The 23,277-nt window shown below is 43.3% G+C and overlaps 1 protein-coding gene across 6 annotated transcripts in view; it reads right to left on the bottom strand.

The window, feature by feature from the left end:
- Positions 1 to 655: 655 nt before the first annotated feature.
- Positions 656 to 23,277, bottom strand: part of PCGF3 (polycomb group ring finger 3) — a 162,106-nt gene continuing 139,484 nt past the window's right edge. For 3 of the 6 annotated variants that reach the window (XM_053290613.1, XM_053290615.1, XM_053290614.1), the window contains 8 exons: positions 18,102 to 18,219; positions 10,791 to 10,887; positions 10,425 to 10,480; positions 9,275 to 9,385; positions 6,685 to 6,773; positions 3,468 to 3,605; positions 2,018 to 2,098; positions 656 to 1,478 (listed from right to left, as the gene is read on the bottom strand). In XM_053290613.1, coding sequence (XP_053146588.1) covers positions 1,431 to 1,478; positions 2,018 to 2,098; positions 3,468 to 3,605; positions 6,685 to 6,773; positions 9,275 to 9,385; positions 10,425 to 10,480; positions 10,791 to 10,887; positions 18,102 to 18,210 — 729 coding nt within the window. In that variant the 5' untranslated portion in view covers positions 18,211 to 18,219 and the 3' untranslated portion in view covers positions 656 to 1,430. Of the gene's footprint in view, positions 1,479 to 2,017; positions 2,099 to 3,467; positions 3,606 to 6,684; positions 6,774 to 9,274; positions 9,386 to 10,424; positions 10,481 to 10,790; positions 10,888 to 18,101; positions 18,220 to 21,769; positions 21,918 to 23,277 lie in introns of all 6 variants that reach the window. The other 3 variants (XM_053290612.1, XM_053290611.1, XM_053290616.1) reach the window with 2 other exon arrangements.

Genomic DNA, 23,277 nt, shown 5'->3' with positions numbered 1-23,277 from the left:
AGGGAGATTTGTGTACATGCAAAGGATACACAAGCTTCTGTGTATGTATCGATAGATGTGCAGGAGTGAAAGACACTGAACAAATGTCTGTGTTTAGGAATGCATGCAAAGTGCACACGCATGATTCTGGGTGCAGCCCACACCAGCCAATTTAAAATTAACATGGCCACAAATGAAAGGAGGCTCACCACTCCCGGTCTACATACCCTTTACCAATGAAGGATACATGTGTAGTTAATCACACCTTCATTTTTTGTACAATGCAAACTTGAAGAAGTCACTTCTGAACACACACTAAAAAAAAAAAAAAGATCTCCAGATGCTTAAAGCAGAGCAGCATTTACCTTTTCAAACTGTTCCACTGCCTGTTCGGAGAGAGTGCACTTATATAGTTTAGCTGGGGTAATGCATTCCTTAGGGGTTGTATATATATATATATATATATATATATATTTAAAAGCTGTATAGATTTAAGGCCAGAAAGTACCACATTGCTAGCTCAATCTGACCCTATAAAGACAGTTCAGTAAATAACCAGGTGAACACAACTGTCTTACTACGGAAACCAGCAGGAAGGTCAACGTACTAACATATGTCATAGAAAGAGTGCCACAGCATTTGTATAGTGTGTTGTTCAAAAGGAACAATACTGTAGTTCAAGTAGTTAAGGCTGCAAACGGCTTGTTTACTGAAAGGCAAATCCCTCAGTCTGATATCAGCCCCAGCTAGGAAAGCCACATATTCCACCAAGAAGGTTCGTTCTAAATGCTCAGCATTTTGATGTGACCCATTAAAACTGCAACAAAATGGAAAAAATCTGAAACTCTTTCCAATAGCCTCATCAAGTGAGTCGGCAGAGAGACAACAGAGCATAATCCAAAACAATGTAATGCAGCAAAGTCACTGCCAGCCATTAGATCTTGTCAATGTTAAATATTCTACGAAGGGCTTACGAACAGACAAGATAGCCATGAGGTATAAGAGACAGGAAACCTTGCAAAAGATTTTTTTTTTTTAAATGCCACATTGAAGTTAAATTGTGAAGCAGCCCCAAGTTGTTTGGTAACAAATCATAAATTATCTCCTTCACAATACTTTAACCTATTTTGTGTCATTGCAAGAGGGTGATCAGGAACCAAGCTACATACAGGGAACTGTGAAGTGTTTTTGATGCCTGTAAACTTCATGCTGGTAGTGTCCTCTCGAGCTGAGATTTCCATTTTTGTAGAAAAAAGTATAAATATTTTTCTGTCCAGAAAGTCGAGTTAATGCATCCCTAGAAGAAATATTGGTGATAGTTGGATGGGAGAGCACTACTGTTCTCGGGAATGGATTCTGCTGGTCTGTGTCACGGGTGAACTGCGTGATGCACTAAGAAGGTGCCCAATGATAGTCTCTGCAAAAAACCGTCCAGAAGGACAAAATAGTTCTTACAGCAAGTCCATTTTGGGTCTGTAATGTAGCAGTAGAGGTGCTTTCTGAAAGATAAAACAAACAATGCCTGTTTGAGGAAATGGCCAACGTAATTTCAGTCTGGTGTGTAAGAAAAAGATCCCACTTAAAGGATTCATCTAGAAATTGAATTTTGATTGGTGAATGCTAACTGCTTCAGTCTAGGGAGATGGTTCTCTCCTAGCCAAGCTGCATGGGGCCTCCAAGGCCTCAAAGTATCACCACAGCCCCTAAGGAGCTGCTTGATGGGGGCCTGGCCCCCTCAGCCTAAAGAATCTGGCAGGTGCTCACCCACCCCACACCCAAAATGAAGACAACCCAAAGTCCTGTATGACGGCACAGAGGCTTCTAGAATATCCTCCCCATTTGCACTCGGTGGGATGGCTGCTAAGGCAAAAGCAGCACAAGAGACAGACTTGTGCACAACTTCCACCCTGGTGGAAAGAGAGCCACAAAGTTTTGGACAGAGCCCAAATGCAGCCCACAGGCCATCCCTGATTTAAGTAGCAAAAGCAAAACTAGAACTTGATCTAAAATTCATCAGATATCCACAGATACAACATACCTTAAATCTCCATCTTGTAACAACTACAAATTTGAGAGTGTGGTCCTTGCCCAGAATTTCTTCATTGCATAATATATCCAGCTAATAAAGAGAAAGAAATACAATCTATTGAAGAGGTCAATTTGACAGGACATAATCAAGCACAAGTTTTAAATAAAAGAAAACAGCTCTTTAAAGGTGAAATATAGCCGCTTGGCAGGCAAGAATCCGACAAGACTATCCAGAAGAGAAATCAAATTACTTTAAAAATATGGTTTAGAGCACAAGTTACATTACATAAACTCATGTGCATGTCTCCAAGCTTGCCAGGTTGTGTAGAAGTCATTCTAGGTATTTACTAGGATTGCACAGACTTAGTTCAGAGCTTAAACTTGACCGTTTAACTTGTTGGTATGCAGAATAATTAGTGTTGGGGCACAATTTGTCCCATAGTCAAAAGATGAAATGCTCCCCTTTGGGAAATTAACTTCCACAGTTCTGGCTTTCATTTATTAAAAAAATCTGCATGTGTAAGTTCTGACCATGCCTACTTGAAACAATCCTGGAAAAGGGTATGAAAGACCGAATTACAAATTACAACGCTAACAGTTAGTGTCAGCTGGCTCCCAGGCAAGCTGTGGTGTAGTGAAAAGTCTAAGAGAAGCCTGTGGAAGTAACCATTGAACCAAAGTCATGGGGAAAAGCTCTCCACACATTCCATTACCAAGCATCCAGTCCTGTGAGAGGAGTTATAAGGCACAGCAGAAAAACAGAGAGGCAAGAAGGATGCTCAACATAAAATCTTTGGTCTGGTGGCTAACTGACTGATTGACTACCTTCCATTTGCAAGTAACTTTCTAACGCCATGAAGCCCAGTGCACCTCAAACATTCACAGTGTGCAAGGACGTGGCAGAAACCAATGTGTCAGGATGGGCAAGATCCTGGGTCAAGGTAAGTTCAATCTCTCACAGATGTAAACAAAAGCCAAGAAGCTGAGATTTGCAGGGGCAACCAACGCAGGGGTGGAAAATAGAAGCATAGAAGGCAGGCCCTATGTTGGCCAGGCAGCTTTTCAGTTCCCTATAGGTGCTTGTCTTTTTCAGTCTCTTGGAAGGGGCTATGGAAGCTGCCAATAACCAAAGGGGGTTACACTGGCCAGTTAAACCAGGAAGCTCCTCCATCATCCTGTCCACACAACATCCATGATATTTCATAGGCATCAGCTTCTAGGTTACATACTATGGAAGCTATTCATAATGAGGACATGAAAATTAATTTCTCAGCAACATTCAGAAGAACAGACAAACAATATTCCCCCACACATTCAATCTGAACAGCAGCAGCAGAGTTTGGGTACCATTTTTCCAGGGCGGTGTTTTGTTTTTTTAAACAAGTCACAAGATTATTTTTAATAACCTGATAGTATGTCTGCTATTCTTTGTAAAGTGACTTTGCAACTCATTAAATTACCTCATTAAAAGAAGAAAGGTTAAGTTTTTTGGCAATGAACTTCTTTAGATGCAAGACTGTAGCTTGTGCTGAGCAGCGAATCCATTTTCTCTTCAATCCACGCAATTTGCTGCTGTTGCATTCTAAGCAGATGCTTACCTTTAGGGGAAAGCAAACAGCCAGTACTGGTTAATAGGGAGCTCCTCCAAGTTCTCCTCTTGCAGCAGCAAAAAAAAGAGAGAAATGAGCACTCTGGACTGAGTGTCCTTACCCCACAATGTGAAAGGAACAGAACTAGTTTCACTGCAAGGTTCTGAGGACCCCAAGGTTGTTTTAAATGGGAAGTGGGCAATTGAGCACAAGCAGGCGAGCATATAGCCTCCAAGAAAAAAAAACAGGGGGAAATAACATAGGGCCCTTCAAAAAGAAAAATGAAGAGGGATGTGATGTACCTGACAACGTCATCATAAGCACTGGCCAACAGGTGCCTACAAAAGTAGCGCAACCGCCTCTCACATATCAAATGACATGCAAACAGTTGTGGTGAACCCCAGCCCCCGTGGCCCTTGATCCCCAATCAGGAATGGTGAGGTCCTGTACTATTCCTACTGCTATAACTCTCTGTGTGCTTCTCCACCCATTTTTCGGCGGACACTATTTATGCTAATAACTGTGCAAAGAGGAAGATGGCTCAAGAAAAACAGCACACAAGATCTACTGAAAGAGCTCTGAGCAACCTGGTGAAGTTCCAGCTGTGGGTTTCAAAGAGATTAGAATAGAATTTCCCTTCTCTGTTAGTTGCATCTTTGTATTAGGGCCCTTTGTATTAGAAGCAAATCAATTCCCATATTATAGATTCTTATGTTGCAACTTTGCAAGGCTGTGGCAGGCATCCTGTGTGTATGAAAAGGCCTTTATTCTTGCTATTGCCCCCTCCCCTCTCCTCCCTCCTCCCTCTCTCACATGAATGGCTATAGTGACTGAAATTTGCTAAGGAGCCCAGAAGAACAACCACCAACCATACAGACATTTATTGCTTATCAATCAAGGCCAAAGGCCAGGATGACAACACCCACTGGAAACATCCTGCATCAGCAGTGGGGGTGTCAGAGATAAGGATTGTAATGCAGAGACACCACGGTGTCCAAACCAGAGGGTGAGAACTTCTAAGACCAGAATCCAGAGAGCTGGTGCCAAAGTTGACCTGTTTACACCCCTGACTGATGTGGACACTGACCGCTCCCTTGACCATCAAAGGCCAAGAAGAGTATAAGACCTATTCGGGATCCAGTGCAGATTATCAGACAGGTCCAGAAGATGTGTCTTCTCCCTCTCCAACACTGCAGCATCCTTCACACCCCAGATTCCTGCACCCCATCCTTTCATCACACCCTAGCATCTGGATCTGGAGATGAACTGGACATTTACTGCTTCCCTGGCCCTTGGTAATCAACTTTCCCTTTCTCCCTCTTCCCCTCTCCCCTCCTAGATTAGCTTGGTTAGAATCACATTAAAGCATTAGTTTTGCCTGCCAATGCCTTTCGCTTCCTGTAACTCCGAACCTATATTGCAAGTAAAATAACAAAAGACATCCCTGGTTGGGTTTTTGTCTCTCCACACACATCCACTGGGTGAGCCCTGGTATTCTGGGTCATTAGGGTTGTCAGATGAATTTGGAACTCTGAATCAATTCACAGGTATAGACTTCTATGCAGGAGTGCTAAGTCAGCCCCTGGTACAGGTGGCCCTTGTTATCAGTGGGAGTTCCGTTCTTGCCTACAAAGGTGGATAACGAAACCGCAGATAACAAGACCAGAACTGAACTGGGCCTTTAGGTTCCTGGAGGGAATTTCCACAAAATATTGGGGGAGGGGGGGCTAAGAACCACAAAATGGCTTCTTCATAACCCGACTTCACATATGTGAAACTGCAGGTGACGGGACCACGGATAACGAGGGCCACCTGTATTGACTGGTGCCTGGAGATTCACAGGTATAGACTGGTATGGAGGAGTGCAAAGTCAGCCCTGGGTATAAACAGGTATGCAGGCATGCAAAGGCAGCCCCTAGTACAAACAGATACGCAGGGGTGCAAAGTTGGCCCCTGGTATAGAATGGTGTCCGATTAACAAAATTAAGCTCACAAGCATAGATTGGTACACAGGGGTGCAGAAGTCGGCCTGCTGGTATAAACTGGTACCTGGAGCACCTGGGAGTCACTGGGAGTCCAAGATGGCATAACACAGTCATATCTGCTGAAGCAAGAATCAACTTGGATTGGTGGTTTGTGTGCTGGGAAACAGCACTTAAAGCAAAATGGAGGAACGTTTGGGAAGTTTAGTGAAGGCTGTGCTGGCTCCTCACTTAGGTAAATCTCTACATCTTGAATAACCCATTACAGACACTAATACGTTGCTCTCACTGGGGTTTACTCCATAACTACTAAAGCCCTTCAGTACATCCCTACTTGGGCTTGCCAACTCCACAGCCATTTTATTAGTATACAGTGTTCTGCCATGACAATTGGGCTCTGTAGCTCCTCTTAGAATTCCTAGATGACTTATACTACTTCACACACACACCACAGATAAAGAGAAAGAAGAAACAGCTCTTCTAGCTCAACCTCTACAATCCATGGAGACAAAAAATGGAATAAAGGTATCCAGATTTTGCCTTTATTGTCAACTCTGGCCAGATCTCAAGAAGAGATCCTTCTTGCACCTGCTACCCCAAACTGAAAAGACTGGAAATTGAACCCAAAACCTGGCGCATGAGAAGCATGCAGTCTACCACAGAGGTGACCCCTCTCAGTTTCAAACTAGTAGTAGACGTTTCAATGATGAACAACCTAAACACAGAGAATTGGCACAACACACAAGCAGCAAGCAGTGAGGAGAAATATTGTACCTCATCAATGAGTGAGAGGAATAATTTCACCCCTACATTTTCACAGTCACTGAAGCTGGATGACAGGCCAGCTGGCAGGAATAAGCTACAACTTCTAGAAAATGGACCTAAAAGGCAGCAACTGGCAAAGCCAAATCATACTTCCCAGTGAATGTACTCATGGTAACATCTCCAACTACTTACACAAATGCCCTCTTTGAAAAGGCACATTTCCTATGAACTGGCCCTAGTTCTCATCAATTTTGAGAAAAGACTATATTTATTTCATTTCATTTTATTTATTTATTGTATTTGATATCCTGCTTAATAAAAAGGTTGTCTTTAAATGGTACCTGTTCATCACTTCTGTGATAATCATTATCTTCTTCCTGTTTCTCTTCCGATGTTTCTTTGTTTGTACTTTCATCTGCTTTTGTTTCCCCTAATGAAGAAAACACAGAGCATTTGTGATGAAATAGAAGACTAAAAGATACAAAATTCACATACAGAATAAAAGGCAATCAAAATCCGCAGCCCTTTCAGAAGCAAACTTGTCAACTACACAGGATCCAATCCATCCATAATACTAAGGGCCATTAAAGCTAAAATATAGATCGCACGATGACTGAGATCCAAAGCAGGGTGAGCAGAATTCTACTTGTGAAAGAGGGCTTTCCTGCTCACTCCCCCTCCTCCACTACAATCCCTAACCCTCCTGAAAAGTCATTCTGGAGGATAGGCAGACTCTCTGCAATGCTGTGGGATGTAGCATGGGCGGCTGCAGCAAGACAGAAATCAGCACAATGTGAAAGGAGGGATTCCGCCTTGTGTGAGCACAAGTCCCTTTCCTTTCTCACAAGGTAGAGCTGGATCCAAGTCTATTTGTCCTGAACGCCTTTATATGCTTCTCTAGTGCTGCAGACTTGGGCATTTGGGAGTCAAAAAACAGCTTCTCGTGGATATTCGCTTTAGAAAAAAGCCACAAAAGTATCCAACCAACTACTTATGTCCTGTTAAGCCTCCAAATCCCAGATTTCCCATCCCAGTGTATGTTTATGTATTCTTATTGCAGCCACCAAAAGATCAGGCTGCATGCTATACAGCACACAACTTCGATCTGCTCTCTGACTGAGATGTCTGAACAATTAAAAGTACTCTATTTCAGGGACAGGAAACTGGAGGCCTGAGGTCAGTTCTGAGCCTATTTTTACCCCTCTGTCCCTGATCTCAACCCCCTCAACATACCAACACACTATTGTACACCTCCTGCTCTTTCTCCCCAGCTGTGACAGAGGCAACGGGGTGATTATCTCATTCTTCCCCAGCAATAAGAACTACCGGAGTTTGCTCCTTCTGCACTTCTATATGCACACAAAGACACAGCCAAAGGGGAGAGAGTGAGCCGCTGAGGAGCCTACAGGAAGGGCTCTGCCAAAGCCGCTTGGATAGTTCACACTGGGAGAGATGGAATTAAAGGACCCACTGCCTGTACCTCAACTCATGTAGCAGTAAGTCTACAAGCAGAGCCAATACTGCTGGTGGTTCAGTCCTTGCCTAGTTTAAAATATGAGCCCTGTTAAAAAATAGTTGCCAATCAGAGCTCTCTACTAAGCACTACTATTTAAAGAGTTAACCTTTTTTTAGAATTAAATCCTATAATATTATAAACTGTATTATAAACTGTATTATAAACTGTATCTCATTTTAAAATTCTTGCAAACTACTATAGTGGCTCAACCAAGCTTTTCAAAAGGCAAAATGATTGCACTGGCATATCTGCTTACAAAGCTATTGAGGTTATCATGCTCTGAAGGACTATGCTGGAGTAAGTCAGCACACCCAGTCTCAAAAACCAAGTTACAGGCACAGCCAGTTTGGGGAGTAGGCTTCACATTAGATTTAGAGCCTGATCACAAGGTCGGCTTCAGTTGGCACAATTAGCGTACCAGTTATTTGCATAAGTGTGAAGAAAGCACGACCCTATCCCTGGCAAGTGGAGCACAGCCGGCTAGCTCTGTCTGGTTGCCAAGAAATCCTTGCACCCATAATGCCTGGCACATGTCTGGCCCCAAAGACTGGCCCACAGAATGCTACACAAGGGGGGCTGAGATGGGAACCTAGCCCCTATTCACCCTGTCAGAGTGGTGCCAGATCCTTAGTTATGTCGCGTCAAGAGCATGGAGCACCCTTCGACACAAAAACACCAAGAGGTGCTTTGAACCAGTGCCAGCACTGATATTATGAGGCCACTTGGTGTCCTTGACACCAAGTAACAGGCCCTGTGGGGGAGTTCTTAGGAGTTGCTGTTTTCCCAGTCTCAGCTGCGCATTCGAAGTAGCCTTGTCTATGGTAGTTCATGCCACAACAGACCACCAGTGGCATTTGTTCTGTAGCAGCACACACTACTGGGATTTGCTTTGGCTCAGCACCCATTGAAGAGCCAAGCCTGTCACCATGATAAGGATTTCACTGGCAAGAACAACCAGTTTGGACACACACCCACAAAGGCTTGAAGACTCAAAACTGGCCATTGACCTGCCAACCTTAGTCAAATCCATATCCATCTTGATGAGCATCCCAGTGTAGCCCATGTGTGGGCAGTGAATGCTTACACCAGAAGAGCTTTATGTGGGGCCAGTCCCTTCTTTACAGTAACAACCAGGCCATATAAATGCCCTGTGAAGAAAACCATCTGCACTTCTCTTCACAATTTGTGAAGAGAGCATAATTTTCTGCACGTGTATGCAGCACGCGCTTGGCAAAATAAATCTTCATGCAACACTTCACAAGTGACAGTGTGCACATTTTTTAGGAAAGAGAATACACAGTGATAAGCACACTATTGCAAACTGTTCTAATTAACTAGAAACACAGCTGAAACAATTTCCTTTGGTAAACACAGTAATGCTTCTAAAAGAGCAAACACATGCAATGTCTATTTACCATTACGATGAGAATCTAAATGTTGCTTTGCTGAGCACGTCTCCCCTTTGATGTCACCTGGTACTTCCATGCCCAATTTGTGGTAGAACTCCCTCTGCTTTCTCATTTCCGCTGTTCAACATTTTAAAACAGTGTATTTAGCTAGGATCAATGGAGTTCATCAACTCACATAAACAGTATTCTCCTCTTAGTCTTTCAGCAGATGAATCAAGAGCACCCCCTAATGTTTGGCAGCTTTTCTGTGGCTAATCTACTATACAGCAATTTGAAGAACTTCTCAACAGCTCTGATGCTAATTTTAAAATGGCCCAATATTGTTCTCTGCCTTATGTACTTCTTCAGTTTCACTTTACAAGATTTAGAATTATGGGGCGGGAGGAGGGGAATCCCATACGATTTGAAAAATTTAAACACACACTCTTCTTCAAACACACAGTATTTCTCCCTCTGCCTGCCTAATTTTTAATGCAATTTTCAGACAAAAGTAATAATGGTATTTACTATACGCACACATCAGATGGATATGGTATTCCCGTTAACTAAACTGCCAAAAAAAATTTTTTTTTGACTTAGCAGCTTACTAACTTCCGCTAGCAAATGGTTTCCCTGAGTGTTATAGCAATGCTGGTAAAACTTGGCAACTATATCAAACTTCTTAGATTCTGAATTTACTGGCAGTTCTTGATTCTATGAGGCCCAATGGAAAATCTCTCAAATATTTGTATCTAGAGACTTGTTTCTGTTATTTACACATGTGGTTCTTTGGCAAGTGTTCTTTACCAGTATATGATGGAAAGGAATATGACATTTGTTGAAAGTACTCAGTTGGGTTTAACATTTATTGGCAAGTGTCAGCTCTGCCTGACATTTCTTTCCAGGCTTCTTCATCCATTAAGAATTACTGGTAAATGTCAACATTTGCAAAATTTCTTGACACTTACATCAATACATGGGCAAACAAGAGCTAGCCATATAGTACTGAAGAGTAACTTTTTTTCTAAAGGCAACCAAGTAAAACATAACCTGGCACTATGATACGTTATCCATGATTCCCTGGAATTTCATAAAAATTTGAACTATGCCTTCCATGCATCAGACTGAGAATTTTAGCTACCTATAACTTTTAACCAACAACATATTTTTCTCTTACCTTCTTGAAGACCTGGAACAAGTTTGTAAACAATATCTTGCATCGTTCTGTCATGACTGGCAAGGGGGGAAAAAGGCATGTTGAAAAATAAGTTCTGTCTTGAGGAACATCTATGCTGAATTTTTAATTATCACCAAATGATGGGGTGGACATTTAAACAGCTCACCCCTTCCCCTCAGAGCATGTATGAAAGTGCAGCTTTACAAAATGGAAAGACGACTGGCTCCCCACATCCGTATTCATAGTGCTGGAAATGGTGTATGTGCCCTGAGTAAGCAAGTGATGTACATGCCCTGTGAACTTGGTCAGAAAGGTATGCCCAGTCAAACAAACACCACACAGATGTACCTTTCACAGCATACTTACCCAATATATTGTAGTGGATGGCTCTGGTGTATAACTATTCTGCACGTGGGACAGGTGTTATTTTCCTCCAAATACTTTACCAAGCAACTCCTGCAGACTGTTTAGAAAAGAATGTATGGTTAAAATGATCACTGGAACACAAGAGTATGTTTCTTACTTTCCAGCACACATTTAAACATTTGCTTATTTGTAAAATTGCTTTGCCAACTCTGCGAAATTAAATTGAATCTATACATATTACATATTTCAATGGCCATTTTTATTTGAGTTGCAGCAACACATACAGTCTAGCAAAAACAATGCATTACATTCTGTCATACCCCTCCTTTCAGAGGGTAAATTAGTTAGCCAGCACACTGGTTAAAAAAACTCTAAACACTAAAGCTAGAAAATGAAAGTTATTATTTTCCAAAGAATGGGGGGGGTGGGGGTTCTTAAGTTCTAAACATTTTAGATTTTCACACATTCAATTTCAACGTGGGAGATGATTTTAGAAAAAATGCTCTGTGAGAAACAATACGACTAGCTTGACATTTAGAGTCTATTTGAAGTCTGTATACATATTTAATCCTATTTGTAAGGAACATGCTAACTTATCTGACAGTGTGTCTTAATTGGTTTAGGGATGTCTACAGTAGTAAAGAAGATTATTCTGATAAATACTCTGGAGGGATAACTGAAGGTCCTTCAGTAACTATTTTGTTAGCACTTCATTGTGCCAACATCTCCTCTAGCCAGCAACACAACAGCAGTGGAAAATGTTTCTTGATAAATTTTAAAATATTAGAACTTTCTGATTTGACTTAGATTCCATAAACAAAATAATTATGCTATGGTAATTTTGTGAACTGTATTAATATCTCAGTATTTTTTCTAACAGCCAAAAGTAGTTGAAATGATATTGGATTAAAAGGTAAAAAAATAAGTAAAGCACACTTAGCATAATTTAAATGTTATAGTCAAACAAATTCAACACCTTAATTGGAAAAGGAACGTTGGAACTCACTGTGAGGGTTTCTTCTTCCTGGAATAGTGGAGGTCACCCATCATGGGTTATCCCCACCCACATGTTCCAGAAGGCAGGACATGCAAATGAAGAAACCTCTAATATGCCCCCTGTGGATGGTTCCTTCCAGTTCAATTGAAAAGCCCGAGCTACAGAGAAAAAACAGCCCCAAATCCAATACGGTAGAAAACACAGGACACACATATACACAGAAACAACACCACGCCAGAACAGGTAGTAGTAGAAGCCAAGCAGAAGCACTCCCCTGCCCCCGGTAGCAAATCCAGGTGCCAATACCCAGGGTGAACATGGGTGACCACCATTACACCAGTGAGAAGAAACCCTAATGGTGAGTACCAATGTTCCTTTCTTTGCTGGTGTAGGTGGTCACCCATCATAGGTAAATACAACAGCTGTCACCCATAGAAGTGAACACACCTGTCATCAGATTTACCGCCTGGGCAAGACCTGTTGCAGGATCCTCCGGCCAAATGCTGCCCCAGAAGAGGCGTACATATTCAACTTATAATATCTTGAGAATGTGGAGGGTGATCTCCACATAGTCGCTCTAAAAATCTCTTCCAGAGAAGCCTTGGTGGAAATAGTGGAAATAGCCACAGATCCTGTGGAATGAGCCGCGATCCATTTTGGAGCGGGAAGATGTTGCATCTCATATGTCAGGGCAATACATGCCTTAACCCAGCAACCAATGGTGGCCACTGAGACCTGACCCATAGTGTGTGTCGCTGGAAGGACACAAACATAGAATCAGACCTACAAAAGGGCTCAGTCTGTGAGATATAGATGCATAAATCCTTGTGTATGTGCAGCCTGTGCCATTGCTTCTCCTTGGCATGTCTGGGGTTAGGACAGAAGGAAGGTAAATATATGTCCTCTGACCTATGGAAAACTGAATTGACCTTGGGAACCCTCAGAGGCTAAAGGGTCATGAACTGATTTTGGGGGGGGGGGTGAGGGAGGCAAAAGATCCTGGGACCCAACCAGATTAAACAAGTCAGGGAACTCGCCTCTGAGGCCTCGGAAGAGTGATGGGGGGTGGGGGGAGGTGGGAGACCTGTGTCTCTTGCCTTGGCTCTGAACTGATCTTTTATGCATTTTTTCAGGTTCGGGATCAGCAGAGGAAGAACTGCTCTTACGTTTGTTGTGTCCCTTATAGGACTTGTGGCTCTCTCTAATAAACTGCTGAATGACCTACTTAACCCACTCCTGCTAACCCCTAGAAAGAAACCATCTGAGCTAGGATAGCCAGGCCATTGGGAGGGAGTATGGGAGTATTGTATCAGGCCCTAATCCCCCTGGGAGGAGAAGTCTCACTGGAGTTTTTGTAGGCATAGCTTCTATGATGGAATCCTCCTTGCTCTCTGGCCGCTCCTCAACATTTCCCTTGCTGCCTGAGTCCTCTGGGGCTGCTGGAAGTGAGCCACCCATCTAGATCGAGGAAGACCTTGGAGGGAGGGAGTGCTTCGTTTGCTTCCCATGCGGAGTCAGCTGCAAGAGAGTTTAAGTGGTGGAGCATGCACCCAGGGGGGAGCTCTGCCAGGCCAGAGAAAGAATTGGGGGCACAGAGGAGTGAGTTTTTGATGGCACTGGGCTTTTTCCAGTGCTCATATTCTTGCTCCCATCCGGGGATGAATCACAATGCCTGTGCTTTGAAGACACGTGAGTCCTTTTTCTCCTGCAACATCCAGGCAAGATCTGGTGGTGTGGGTTACACCTGCAGCTGTTGCTGCTGCCTTCTGCCATCACTGGTGCTATAGAGAGAAGAAGCTGGCCGAACTCTCTCTGGTGTCCCCCACTGTGGAGGCCTCTGATGGTTTTGGCAGGAATAGCTGGAGCAGGGCATGGTTGGCTCAAAATGCCAGCACATTAACCTTCCTCTGTTTGCTTGCCTTCGGGCCAGAGGGGGCATAAGGAGGAAGGTAGAAATAGAGAATGAAAATGTTCTATTAAAAAACACATTTTTTTAAAAAAAGATATAGAAGGGTCACTGGAGGAGGAGACAAACTGAGAAACAGAAAAAAGTGACAAAATGCAACAGAAATTAGAGAAGAAGAGGTATTAGAAATGTAGGCCCAAGAAGGAGCTGCAGGCAATCTGTGGCCGTCTGGAGTGAAGGCAGGACAAAGAACTGGAAGTATCCGCCCACAAGGGGCATATCAGAGGTTTCTTCATTTGCATATGCCATGCCTTCTGGAGCATGTGGCTGGAGATAACCCATGATGGGTGACCTCCTCCACCAGCAGAGAACTCTCTTCAGAAGAATTCTTGTAAATATTTAAAGGCAACTCAATAGCATGCACTTCTCTAAAATGAAGGCACTGAAAAAACTTAACCTACTAATTTTAGTATGATCAACGCACTGTGCATTGTGTATATGCACGCATTCTTCCTAAGGACAGTCACCCCCCCCCTCAAAAAAAAGTTAATTACATTTGTTTGTGTTACTAATTAATTTTATGCAACAATGCATTTTTCAAAGTAGAAAACTTTCCACAGAAAAATGTAACAGTGGAAAACTGCTGCCTCACATCACTGCACAACAGCTTTGAAAACCTGACAATATTCAAGCCTGGCTTTTGAAGTTAAATAGTGCCATCTACATCTCATACTAAATGATGCACATTTAGCAGATGGAAGTATGTACTGCAACAGTGTTTGCTAGTACTCAGGATGAGACACTCTGAGTCTTTAGAGGGGAGCCTGCTATGGTGATGTGAAGAAATGGGGACCAAGTGTGGGGAAAAACCCTCGAACAAACAGATGGCTGCTCTACTTTCCTGCTGCACTACAAACTGGCAGAAAGAATATGAATGAAAGAGACTGTGACAAAGATAACCGGCTGGTGATCTGGAGGAGAACATCAGTCATATGCTGATGGAAGTTCTCCCATGTAGAATGGCACTCAAGGTAGAAATGAAGAGACATTTCTCAAGAAAAGCTGGGGGAAGTTCACTTCCTGGGAAGCAAAATAACCAACAGCTCACCTATCAGTGCTAGTCAAAACCATGCAGAGTGTAGACCGAGTTGAGCAAGATGAATAATCCTCACGTAAGTGCTAGAACAAGCTACAAATCTGGCATCTACGGGAGGCTTTCAGGATCAGTTTTGTGAATTATGCAAGTACCGATTAATGAACCCTTACTGTACAATGCATCACCATTTTTTATAAGTATTTTAATGTTTTAATGGGTGGGTTGTTTTTTTTTTTTAAGGAAACCGCTTACTGCACAGCACAATGATATTCAGCTTGTAAATTAGTTACTTAACCCTTGCCTTTCTGTACATTTATCATTGGGGGTGTGTGTGTGGCACAACTGTGCTGCACATGTGCTGTACTGTACCAATTCTTCTTCCTCTGCAGTCAATATAAGCAAGCGTGCAGCTGAGAGCTCTGCTAAGGTGGCAAAACGTCGTGCAAGGTTTTGCCCTTGCGCAAGAAGATCAAGCTGCTGGACATGCTGGCTAGTGGAGATGGCACAACATCCAGTGACCATCATTACAGCATCAACAAGTCAACAATCCGCTCAGTTAAGAAGTGTGAAGCCAGCATTCGTGCCAGTGTGGTCTCTGGAACATTGCAGAATCTAAAGGTGGCATTCCATCCCTATGAGCCCCAGATGGAACAGATGGAGAAAGCACTCGGCCTCCAGATTGAGGATCAGACCCAGAAGAATGTTCCGCTGAGCGGACCTGTAATCTGCGAGAAAGCGCTGCGGCTGTAGACTTGCTGGGTGACTTTGAGCCAGTCACTTCTCTCTCAGCCTAACTTACTTCACAGGGTTGTTATGAGGAGAACCCCAAGTATGTAGTATACCGCTCTGGACTCCTTGGAGGAAGAGCGGGATATAAATAATATAAATAATAATAACACAGATGAGATGGGCCTGTTCTGGAAGTGGATGCCTTCCTATTCATTTATCAGCAAGGAAGAAAAAAACGCTTCGGGCTTCAAGGCAGCAAAGAACTGCCTGACTCTGTTGGTGTGTGGCAACGCTGCGTGGACTTTGTCATTAGGCCCATGCTGCTTTACTGAGCCCAGAACCCTCGCGCCTTCAAAAGGGAAGAATAAGAGCAAGCTTCCCATTTTCTGGAGAGCGCACAGGAGAGATTGGGTGACTGCAGCAGTGTTCACAGACTGGGTGAACAACTGCTTTCTTCGTGAGGTCCGTAGGTACCTTGATGCTAAGAACTTGGTCTTCAGAGTCTTCCTGGTGTTGGACAATTCCCCTGGCCGCCTAAAGCTCAGCAGTTTGCACACCCGGACTTGCAGATTGCCTTCTTGTCACCTAACACGACCTCGCTAATCCAGCCTATGGACCAAGGTCTCATAGCAACCTTTAAGTCACACGACACATCATGCACTTCTGGAGGCTCCTGGATATGATGGAGGCCGATCCCTCACTGTCAGCCAGCGAATCCTCGAAAGGCTATAGCTTCGCTGACTGCCTTGAGAACATTGCAGCATCCTTATCTAAGATAAAGCCCCACACATGGAATGCAGTGTGGAGGAAGCTGTGGCCCGGGGCAGTCCCTTCTTCATCCATTGCACATCGCTAGCCTTGTGCACGCTGTTGGTGGTGAGGGCCTGAGAGACATCGAGGTGCACATGAGGTGCAGAAGCTCCTCAAATCCCACCAGGAGGAGCTAACGGCAGAAGAACTTGAGGAGATGCTGCTGCAAGCAACTCCTGAGAGTGAGAGTGAGGAGGAGGAGGAAGAGATGCACCCCAAGACCCTCACCACATAGGGGCTCTCAGAGTTCTTCCAGCTGCGATCTGCATTGTCGGACAAGGTATTTGAGCTCGGCCCACTAATGGAGTGCAGCATAAACTCCAAGTGGCAGCCACAGGCAGCCTTGCAACTATGCAAAGCAAGGTGAAGCAGTCAAGTATCACAACGTACTTTTTAAAGGCCACAAGTACATCCACCGCCGCAGCTGAGAAGTGGCATTATCACCGGAAAGTGACACCAGCATGTTTGCTAGCTTTGAGGAGGGAGGTGGTGGTGGTGGTGGTGACAGCAGCAGCAGGTCTGCCTCTGCAGGGCCTGCTTCAGCAGTGTAAATTGTTTTTTTTGCTGGAAACTCCAGCAGTGGAGTGAGGTGGGAAACCACAGGGGACTCCACTGCTGTTTTTTGTTTTTGCCACCTAAGGAAACGGAATGTAGTGGTGCTAACTCCTGCAGTGGAGTGAGGGAACTCCTCTGTGTGTACTTACTTGAACTGTCTTTGATGCTGTGGTGCTTGCGTGAACTGTCTCTGATGCTGTGATGCCTCTAAAATGCTGAATGTAAATGGTGAGGGTGAGGAAATTACCCCTTGGGTGCTTGCGTGACTTTCTGGGGTACGGGACTACCCCTTGGGTGCTAACGTGAACTGTCTCTCATGCTGTGGTGCCTCCCTGGCCAACCTGACAACTGATGAGGCCTGTCGTTCATGTGCTGGATGACAACAGCAGGATTCTTTGATCTTACATTACTGCACTATACTACACTTATGCATTCCTGGAAGGGCTGGGGGGCAGCTAGAGAGTGGGGAGCAAAATATCCAGTGGCCATGGCACACTATGGTGCACTATCCTTTTTCCCAGCTTTTTTCCTAGTGTTTTGAGGATTTTCCAGGCCATTTTCATATTTCTCACCTAACCCCCAAATTCCCATTGAGATAATGCTTCGTTATTCATAGTTTTGTTATTCACAGTTGTAGGCACAGAACCTAACCCCCGCGAATAATGAGGCCCACCTGTACCCCTCCCCTTTTCAGCATTCCTACCATAACATGTCTTACCCTCATCCCCAAAGTAAGAAGCTCCAGAACACCAAATGTAGTTGCTTGACATCATATTGCTCACTTGTTTTACATACTTCCTTCTACCACCAGTGAAGGGCCAAAGCTCACGGGTAGATTACAGTAAATCTTAGCCTCAGATTTACATGGACCCACATCCTACCCTATCCCTCTCTCAATAGAAAACTATATCTGATCCAGCAAATACTTGATTTTATCTGTACCTACAATCTTCCATGGAGAGGGAGGTGGTTAGATAAGCCTGGTATTTGGCTCAGTTAAGACATTACAGGGTAGGGAGCAGAGAAGGCATAACAAGGACTCATGCGAACTCAAGGCACACTATCTCTCATAACAGATTCACAAAGTAACATCTGGACAGGCTCTAAGCTGCAGGCCATAAACCCTTGCCAAAAAAAAAAAAACCCCCAAATATGAACATCCATATCTTACATAAAATCAAATATAACTTCTTTATATACAGTAGTTTTCATACTCACAAGTATGCAAGCATTCTGTTACAGTGGTAGCATCAATAAGATAACCATTGCAAAGACGACAGGTTATATGGGCATTGATGTCCCAAAGCTTAATCTTTCTCGTCAGCATCTTTGGTGTCTGTAAGAAAGCCAGATTAGTCAGTTTTTCAATTGTGTATGTAAATGGACTCTGCCAATTCATATGTTTGACATTCAGTATAAGCCTGCATAAAATCAAGACCAACTATGGGCTTTTATAGAGGAATTGTGACTATTTGGGGGGAGGAATTTTGGGGACCAAATGACTTTTTTCGCATGTGTTGTGATGTCTGAAGTTCTGGGAAGCAGCTGGAACATTTAGTTCACTCAGAACACTTTGCTCTCATGAGCAGCTTCTCTTCCTCTGTCTCCTTCCCCTTCCTACTGACCATCCATCCAGTGGGGAAGCCAGAGGGGAGGTTCTGCTTCAGTGGCAGGTTGCAGAGTCACATGAGGCAGGAGCATAGATAGGTGGGCCCGGCAGGTGCAGCTTGCTTCCTTCATGGCGTGGTGGTGGCAGTGAGCAGTTAGCTGACTAACTTTACTCAGTTAATAGTTACTCCTGCTAACCGAGTACAAAGGAACCTTTAGAAGTGGCAGATCTCTTCTATGTCATGGAGAGAGCAACTGGCTGTAGTATGTAACCCCAGCAAAGCTTTTCTTCAATGGCTGCTACTGCCGTTTCTTTTTAGATTGTGAGCCCTTTGGGGGCAGGGGAGCATCTTATTATTTGTTTTTCTATGGAAACCACTGTGAAACTTTCTATTGAAAAGCTGTAGAGAAATGTTTGTAGTCATAGAGAACAGCAAGCGAGTGGGAGACCGTGCATGCACCACTGCGCCAGCTAGCAAAGAGGCTGGCTTGGTAGCTAGCTGCCTGTTCTGCCTCAAGCCAAGACGTGAAGTTGCTGGCCTAGCTGGGGGGAGCAGGCTGGATGATCCATGGGGGAGGACGACAGCGGGTTGTGTGTATGGGAAACTAAGCAGGAGATGAATTTACGGCTAAGAAGCAGGGGCCTTGAGAACTCCACACCTAGACAGCAGACTGGGGAGACGTACAGCTCACCTGGTCATCAGCTTCACAGTGGTGAGCTGTACTTATTCTCAAATTATCCAATGTGTATCAAAATATCCATATATAATACCAATACACATATGAAAATTGTGTGCACAGTGGAGACTTTGTCTATTTCCACTTTTTTGGTGATGGATATTTACTTTTTTCACCATCGGGACCTGACAGCCCTAAGGATGAATCTTGTTTTTATAAGGTAGCTTTCTTACTGACAAGACTGCAGATAATAGGAGATTGGTTTAAGAATAAGAATGTAGCCACTAAAACTATGTAATCTACGTAAAACTATGTAACTAAAAACAAGTTTGGTATCCTAGACCTAATGCTGTAGTTTGTTTCCCTTCGTTTTACAATGAAATTTGCACTACTATCAGGTTTAACAAAGGCCTGGTTATCTTAGTTCCAGCTGTACCATTTCAACTGATGGAGCGGCTCACATAATTGAATGCTTCTTCGTGTAAAAAGAAAAATTCAAAACACAGAAAAGTAGCATGTCAGGTTCAAGCCTAGTCTCTATGACATCACGTTTTCTGTCTGAAATAGAATTTCTTTTGTATGAAGCAACATCCAATCCATGCAAGCTCCTGCCACCACAATCTGAAGTGGTACAGTCCAGATTTACCACAGATTTACCACCACATCTGCCGCGAGAGAACTAGGCTAGTAACTTGGGATTTTCCCAAAAGGTCCACTCATGGTAGTCACCAGAGTACATGCTTACAATAGATTAAATCCTCATTACATTATGCAGAAATGAGCACAAGATAGAAAATATTCAAAAAGTTGGAAAGGATCCATCCAGTCATCATTTCCAAACTTTGGCCAATGGCAGGCCATCCACTTGGCTAATCTTGCTTTGAAGGCCCCTTTCAAATGTGATACACACTGGCCAGACCTGACTTCTCCTGTCCTTTCCATGTTGCCCTTCATGAAGGAAGAGCACACCTTAGAACCCATCCAACACTCCCACATAACACACTGGGGGAGTGTTGACCAGGAGCCAAAAGGAGAAAGTATTTCCCAGAAAACTTTGTCATTACAGATTTTCTTACTGAGGAATTGGATAAGCTTCTGAGGAACCCCAGAGTTCCCCACAACATAGTTTTGTAGCCACAGCAGGTCAAAATACACCTTACTTTAAATATTGAACCAGCATGCCTCTATCTTGTTTTTGTAAATAGCACATGTTGGGGCACACAAACTAGATCAGAACCAGTGGGGACAGAGTTTCAAAGCTCCTCTATCCCCACCCACTGTGATTCCAGTCTGTCTTGCACACTCCTGCACATGCAATTTATAAAACAGGACAGACCTGCAGCGTCAACAGATCCATATGAAGTAATATCTAACTTGGTCCTAAGAGTGTAGACTTGTGGACATAGTTGCAGACTTCTCTCACAAACAACTTTGCTCACAAATAATATTATACTGGCTGATTATATCTTTGTTCCAGAAAACCTTAATTTTCCACTTTTATGTTTCTACTTTTTTATTAAGATCTCTTTTTGCTTAATAATCTTTTTTAATTAAGATCCCTTCAGGAGACAGCATTCAAGCACTGCACTCTGCTTTTTCATTCCTGCATGCTGGATGTTCTCCAGGAGAGGGCCTATAAAGCAGCTCAAACATGTTGTCTATGGATTTACATTCTGTCATTTTATGTGGTGTGGTAAGAGTTGGCCTCTTGTTGACATGACCTTAGACCTATATAGCCTGCAGTTGACTTCAGGTCAGTGAAAACCAGCTTGACAGGAATCTAGGAATTTGAAGTCACTGGGTCAGTAAGGAATTGTTGGACGTTTGCCTCAAGTTAACAGAAGTTACACATGGGTTGGGTAACTTGGGGTGGGAGGAGAGAGAGAGAGCACACACAACACAGACAGACACATCTTGTGCGGGCAGATGTCTGTAAGGAAAGATTATGTTTATTCATCTTCATTCTTTGAGATGAGCTACTGAACAGAAACTACACACATTTCCACATATGTATGGCTGTGTCTGTGCATTTGTATTTCATCAAGGAGAACTCTTGGAAGGCCCTAAGTCAGACAGCTTCTGCACCCTAGACTCAGAAAATAAACTAGCCAAACCCTGAAGAATCTAACCAGGAGGATTTTAGGAGCAACTAAATTCAAGGAGCAAGTTTGGCTCTTAAAAACATTCAAACATTCATTCATCAGGAAAAGAGCTGAAGTCTGATATACTAAAACTTATCAACTCCACCAGAAGCAGGACGAAAAAAAGCCACCTGCTCACATTCTCTCGCTGGGAAAATTTGCACAGGCGGAAACGGAACACAGTGTTAAATAATTAAAACAGGAGGGAGCACTAGTTTTACCATCTGTTGCAATGGGCTCCTACACTGCAGGTGTCACCAAATTAAGGAGCTTTTCAGTAAGAAAACTGTTGAGACACTTTGGCTCAGAAAACTTTGTAATTAATTTTTAGTTTGGAACACATTTCACAATTCCAGTGTAGCAAGATATTCAATGTATTTGCATCCCTAGATCTGGGTACATGCAAAAGTACAAAAAACGTTATTTAAAAAAAGAAAACCCAAAAAACTATGCACTGACCATGTTTTCTTTCTTTCTTGCTGAACACATATGCAACTGAATAAAAGCTGCTAGCTGATGTCAGACTGAAGAACCGGGTGGTGCATATTCCAATGATTAAATATAATTCTCTCTTTAAGAGGCTCTCCACTAATTATTCTGCAAATTGCTAAAGACAAATTATACAGATTTTGTTTTACATTCAAACTAGAAATCACACATCAACAAAACTTGCAAGGAGAAATTCTCCACAAACTATTCCTATGGTCCACATGGGCCAGGTCCTCAGCTTACCGTCAGTCTCTTAATCATCCATGCTATAGATATCTAGTTGGCAACCAGCTGGGTAAAGGAGGTTGATGGGCCAAGACACACACACACACTCTCCAGCGGCCCATCAATAAGCATAGCTGCTGAGTGCTCTGCTACGCATCACTGTCCTTCTACACCACGGAAGTGCTTAGAGCAGGGGTGGGCAAACTTGGCCCTCCAGCTGTTGTAGAACTGCAACTCCCATCATCCCCAGCCACAATTTCCTCACACTGGGGATGATGGGAGTTGTAGTTCAGCAACAGCTGGAGGGCCAGGTTTGCCCACCCCTGGTTTAGAGGAAAGGAAAGTCACAGGCACATTCACAAGGCTCTTTCTCCACCAACCACCGTTTTTCTCCAATAGCCTTCGAGTCCACCAAATATTTACAGAACAGGAACACCACCAATCTTGAACCATTAATCCTGTAAATTAATTATGCATTCTGCAAAGAAATTGTTCGTTGGATGGAGGATACTTTAAAAGACGCATGACATATCAACTGTGTCTTTAAAGTATCTCTTGAAAGCGTGCAACATATCAGAGATCTCAGGTAGCTGGAGGTAAAACTGAACAAGTCTATCTAATCCCCCAAATACACAACATAATCCTAGTTAATTTACAAAAACAGAATATTCAGGTGCTTCAAAGGAAACAGACACTAACTGTGGTTAGAAGAAGCATCATATAGTAGCAGGTAAACCACAGCTAGAGCTGTCGTCTTTTGCAGTTCAGCGCATGAAGAATCCTATAAAGAATCTTATGTCTGTATCCATTTAGATATCTCAGGCTCTTGCATTTGTTGAAGGAGCAATTTTCTAGCCCTCGTGCCGATGTGGTTTCGTTCACAAATATGCAAATGCATTGTTGAGGTCTCCACCGCTAGAAACAGCATGTCTCTACCATAACGCAGCATCTGGCCCATCTCTCCCAGGAACAATTAGAACTCTCAGCCCCAACAGCAATTCCTTCTGCCATTTTACTTTTTTTAAAAACCAGCAACAACAAAATCTTGCATTTGGCAAACATTCATATCAATTCAGAATTAAACAGGCAATCCATATATGCAGCATTTAATCCATTTGCATACTTCTGTGTGAAATTCAGTTTGCTTGCTTCGTGAAATGTCTTGCAAGAAGCCTGCATTTCTCTGTCCAAGCACTACATTAATGCAAGGGTAAACACCCTTTGCATTACTAAGGGCCACACTGAAAACATAT

Source organism: Hemicordylus capensis, chromosome 2 (genome assembly GCF_027244095.1).
Source record: "Hemicordylus capensis ecotype Gifberg chromosome 2, rHemCap1.1.pri, whole genome shotgun sequence".
NCBI lineage: Eukaryota > Metazoa > Chordata > Lepidosauria > Squamata > Cordylidae > Hemicordylus > Hemicordylus capensis.
Note: the sequence above shows the minus strand (reverse complement) of the source record. Positions and strands in the feature narration are given on the sequence as shown.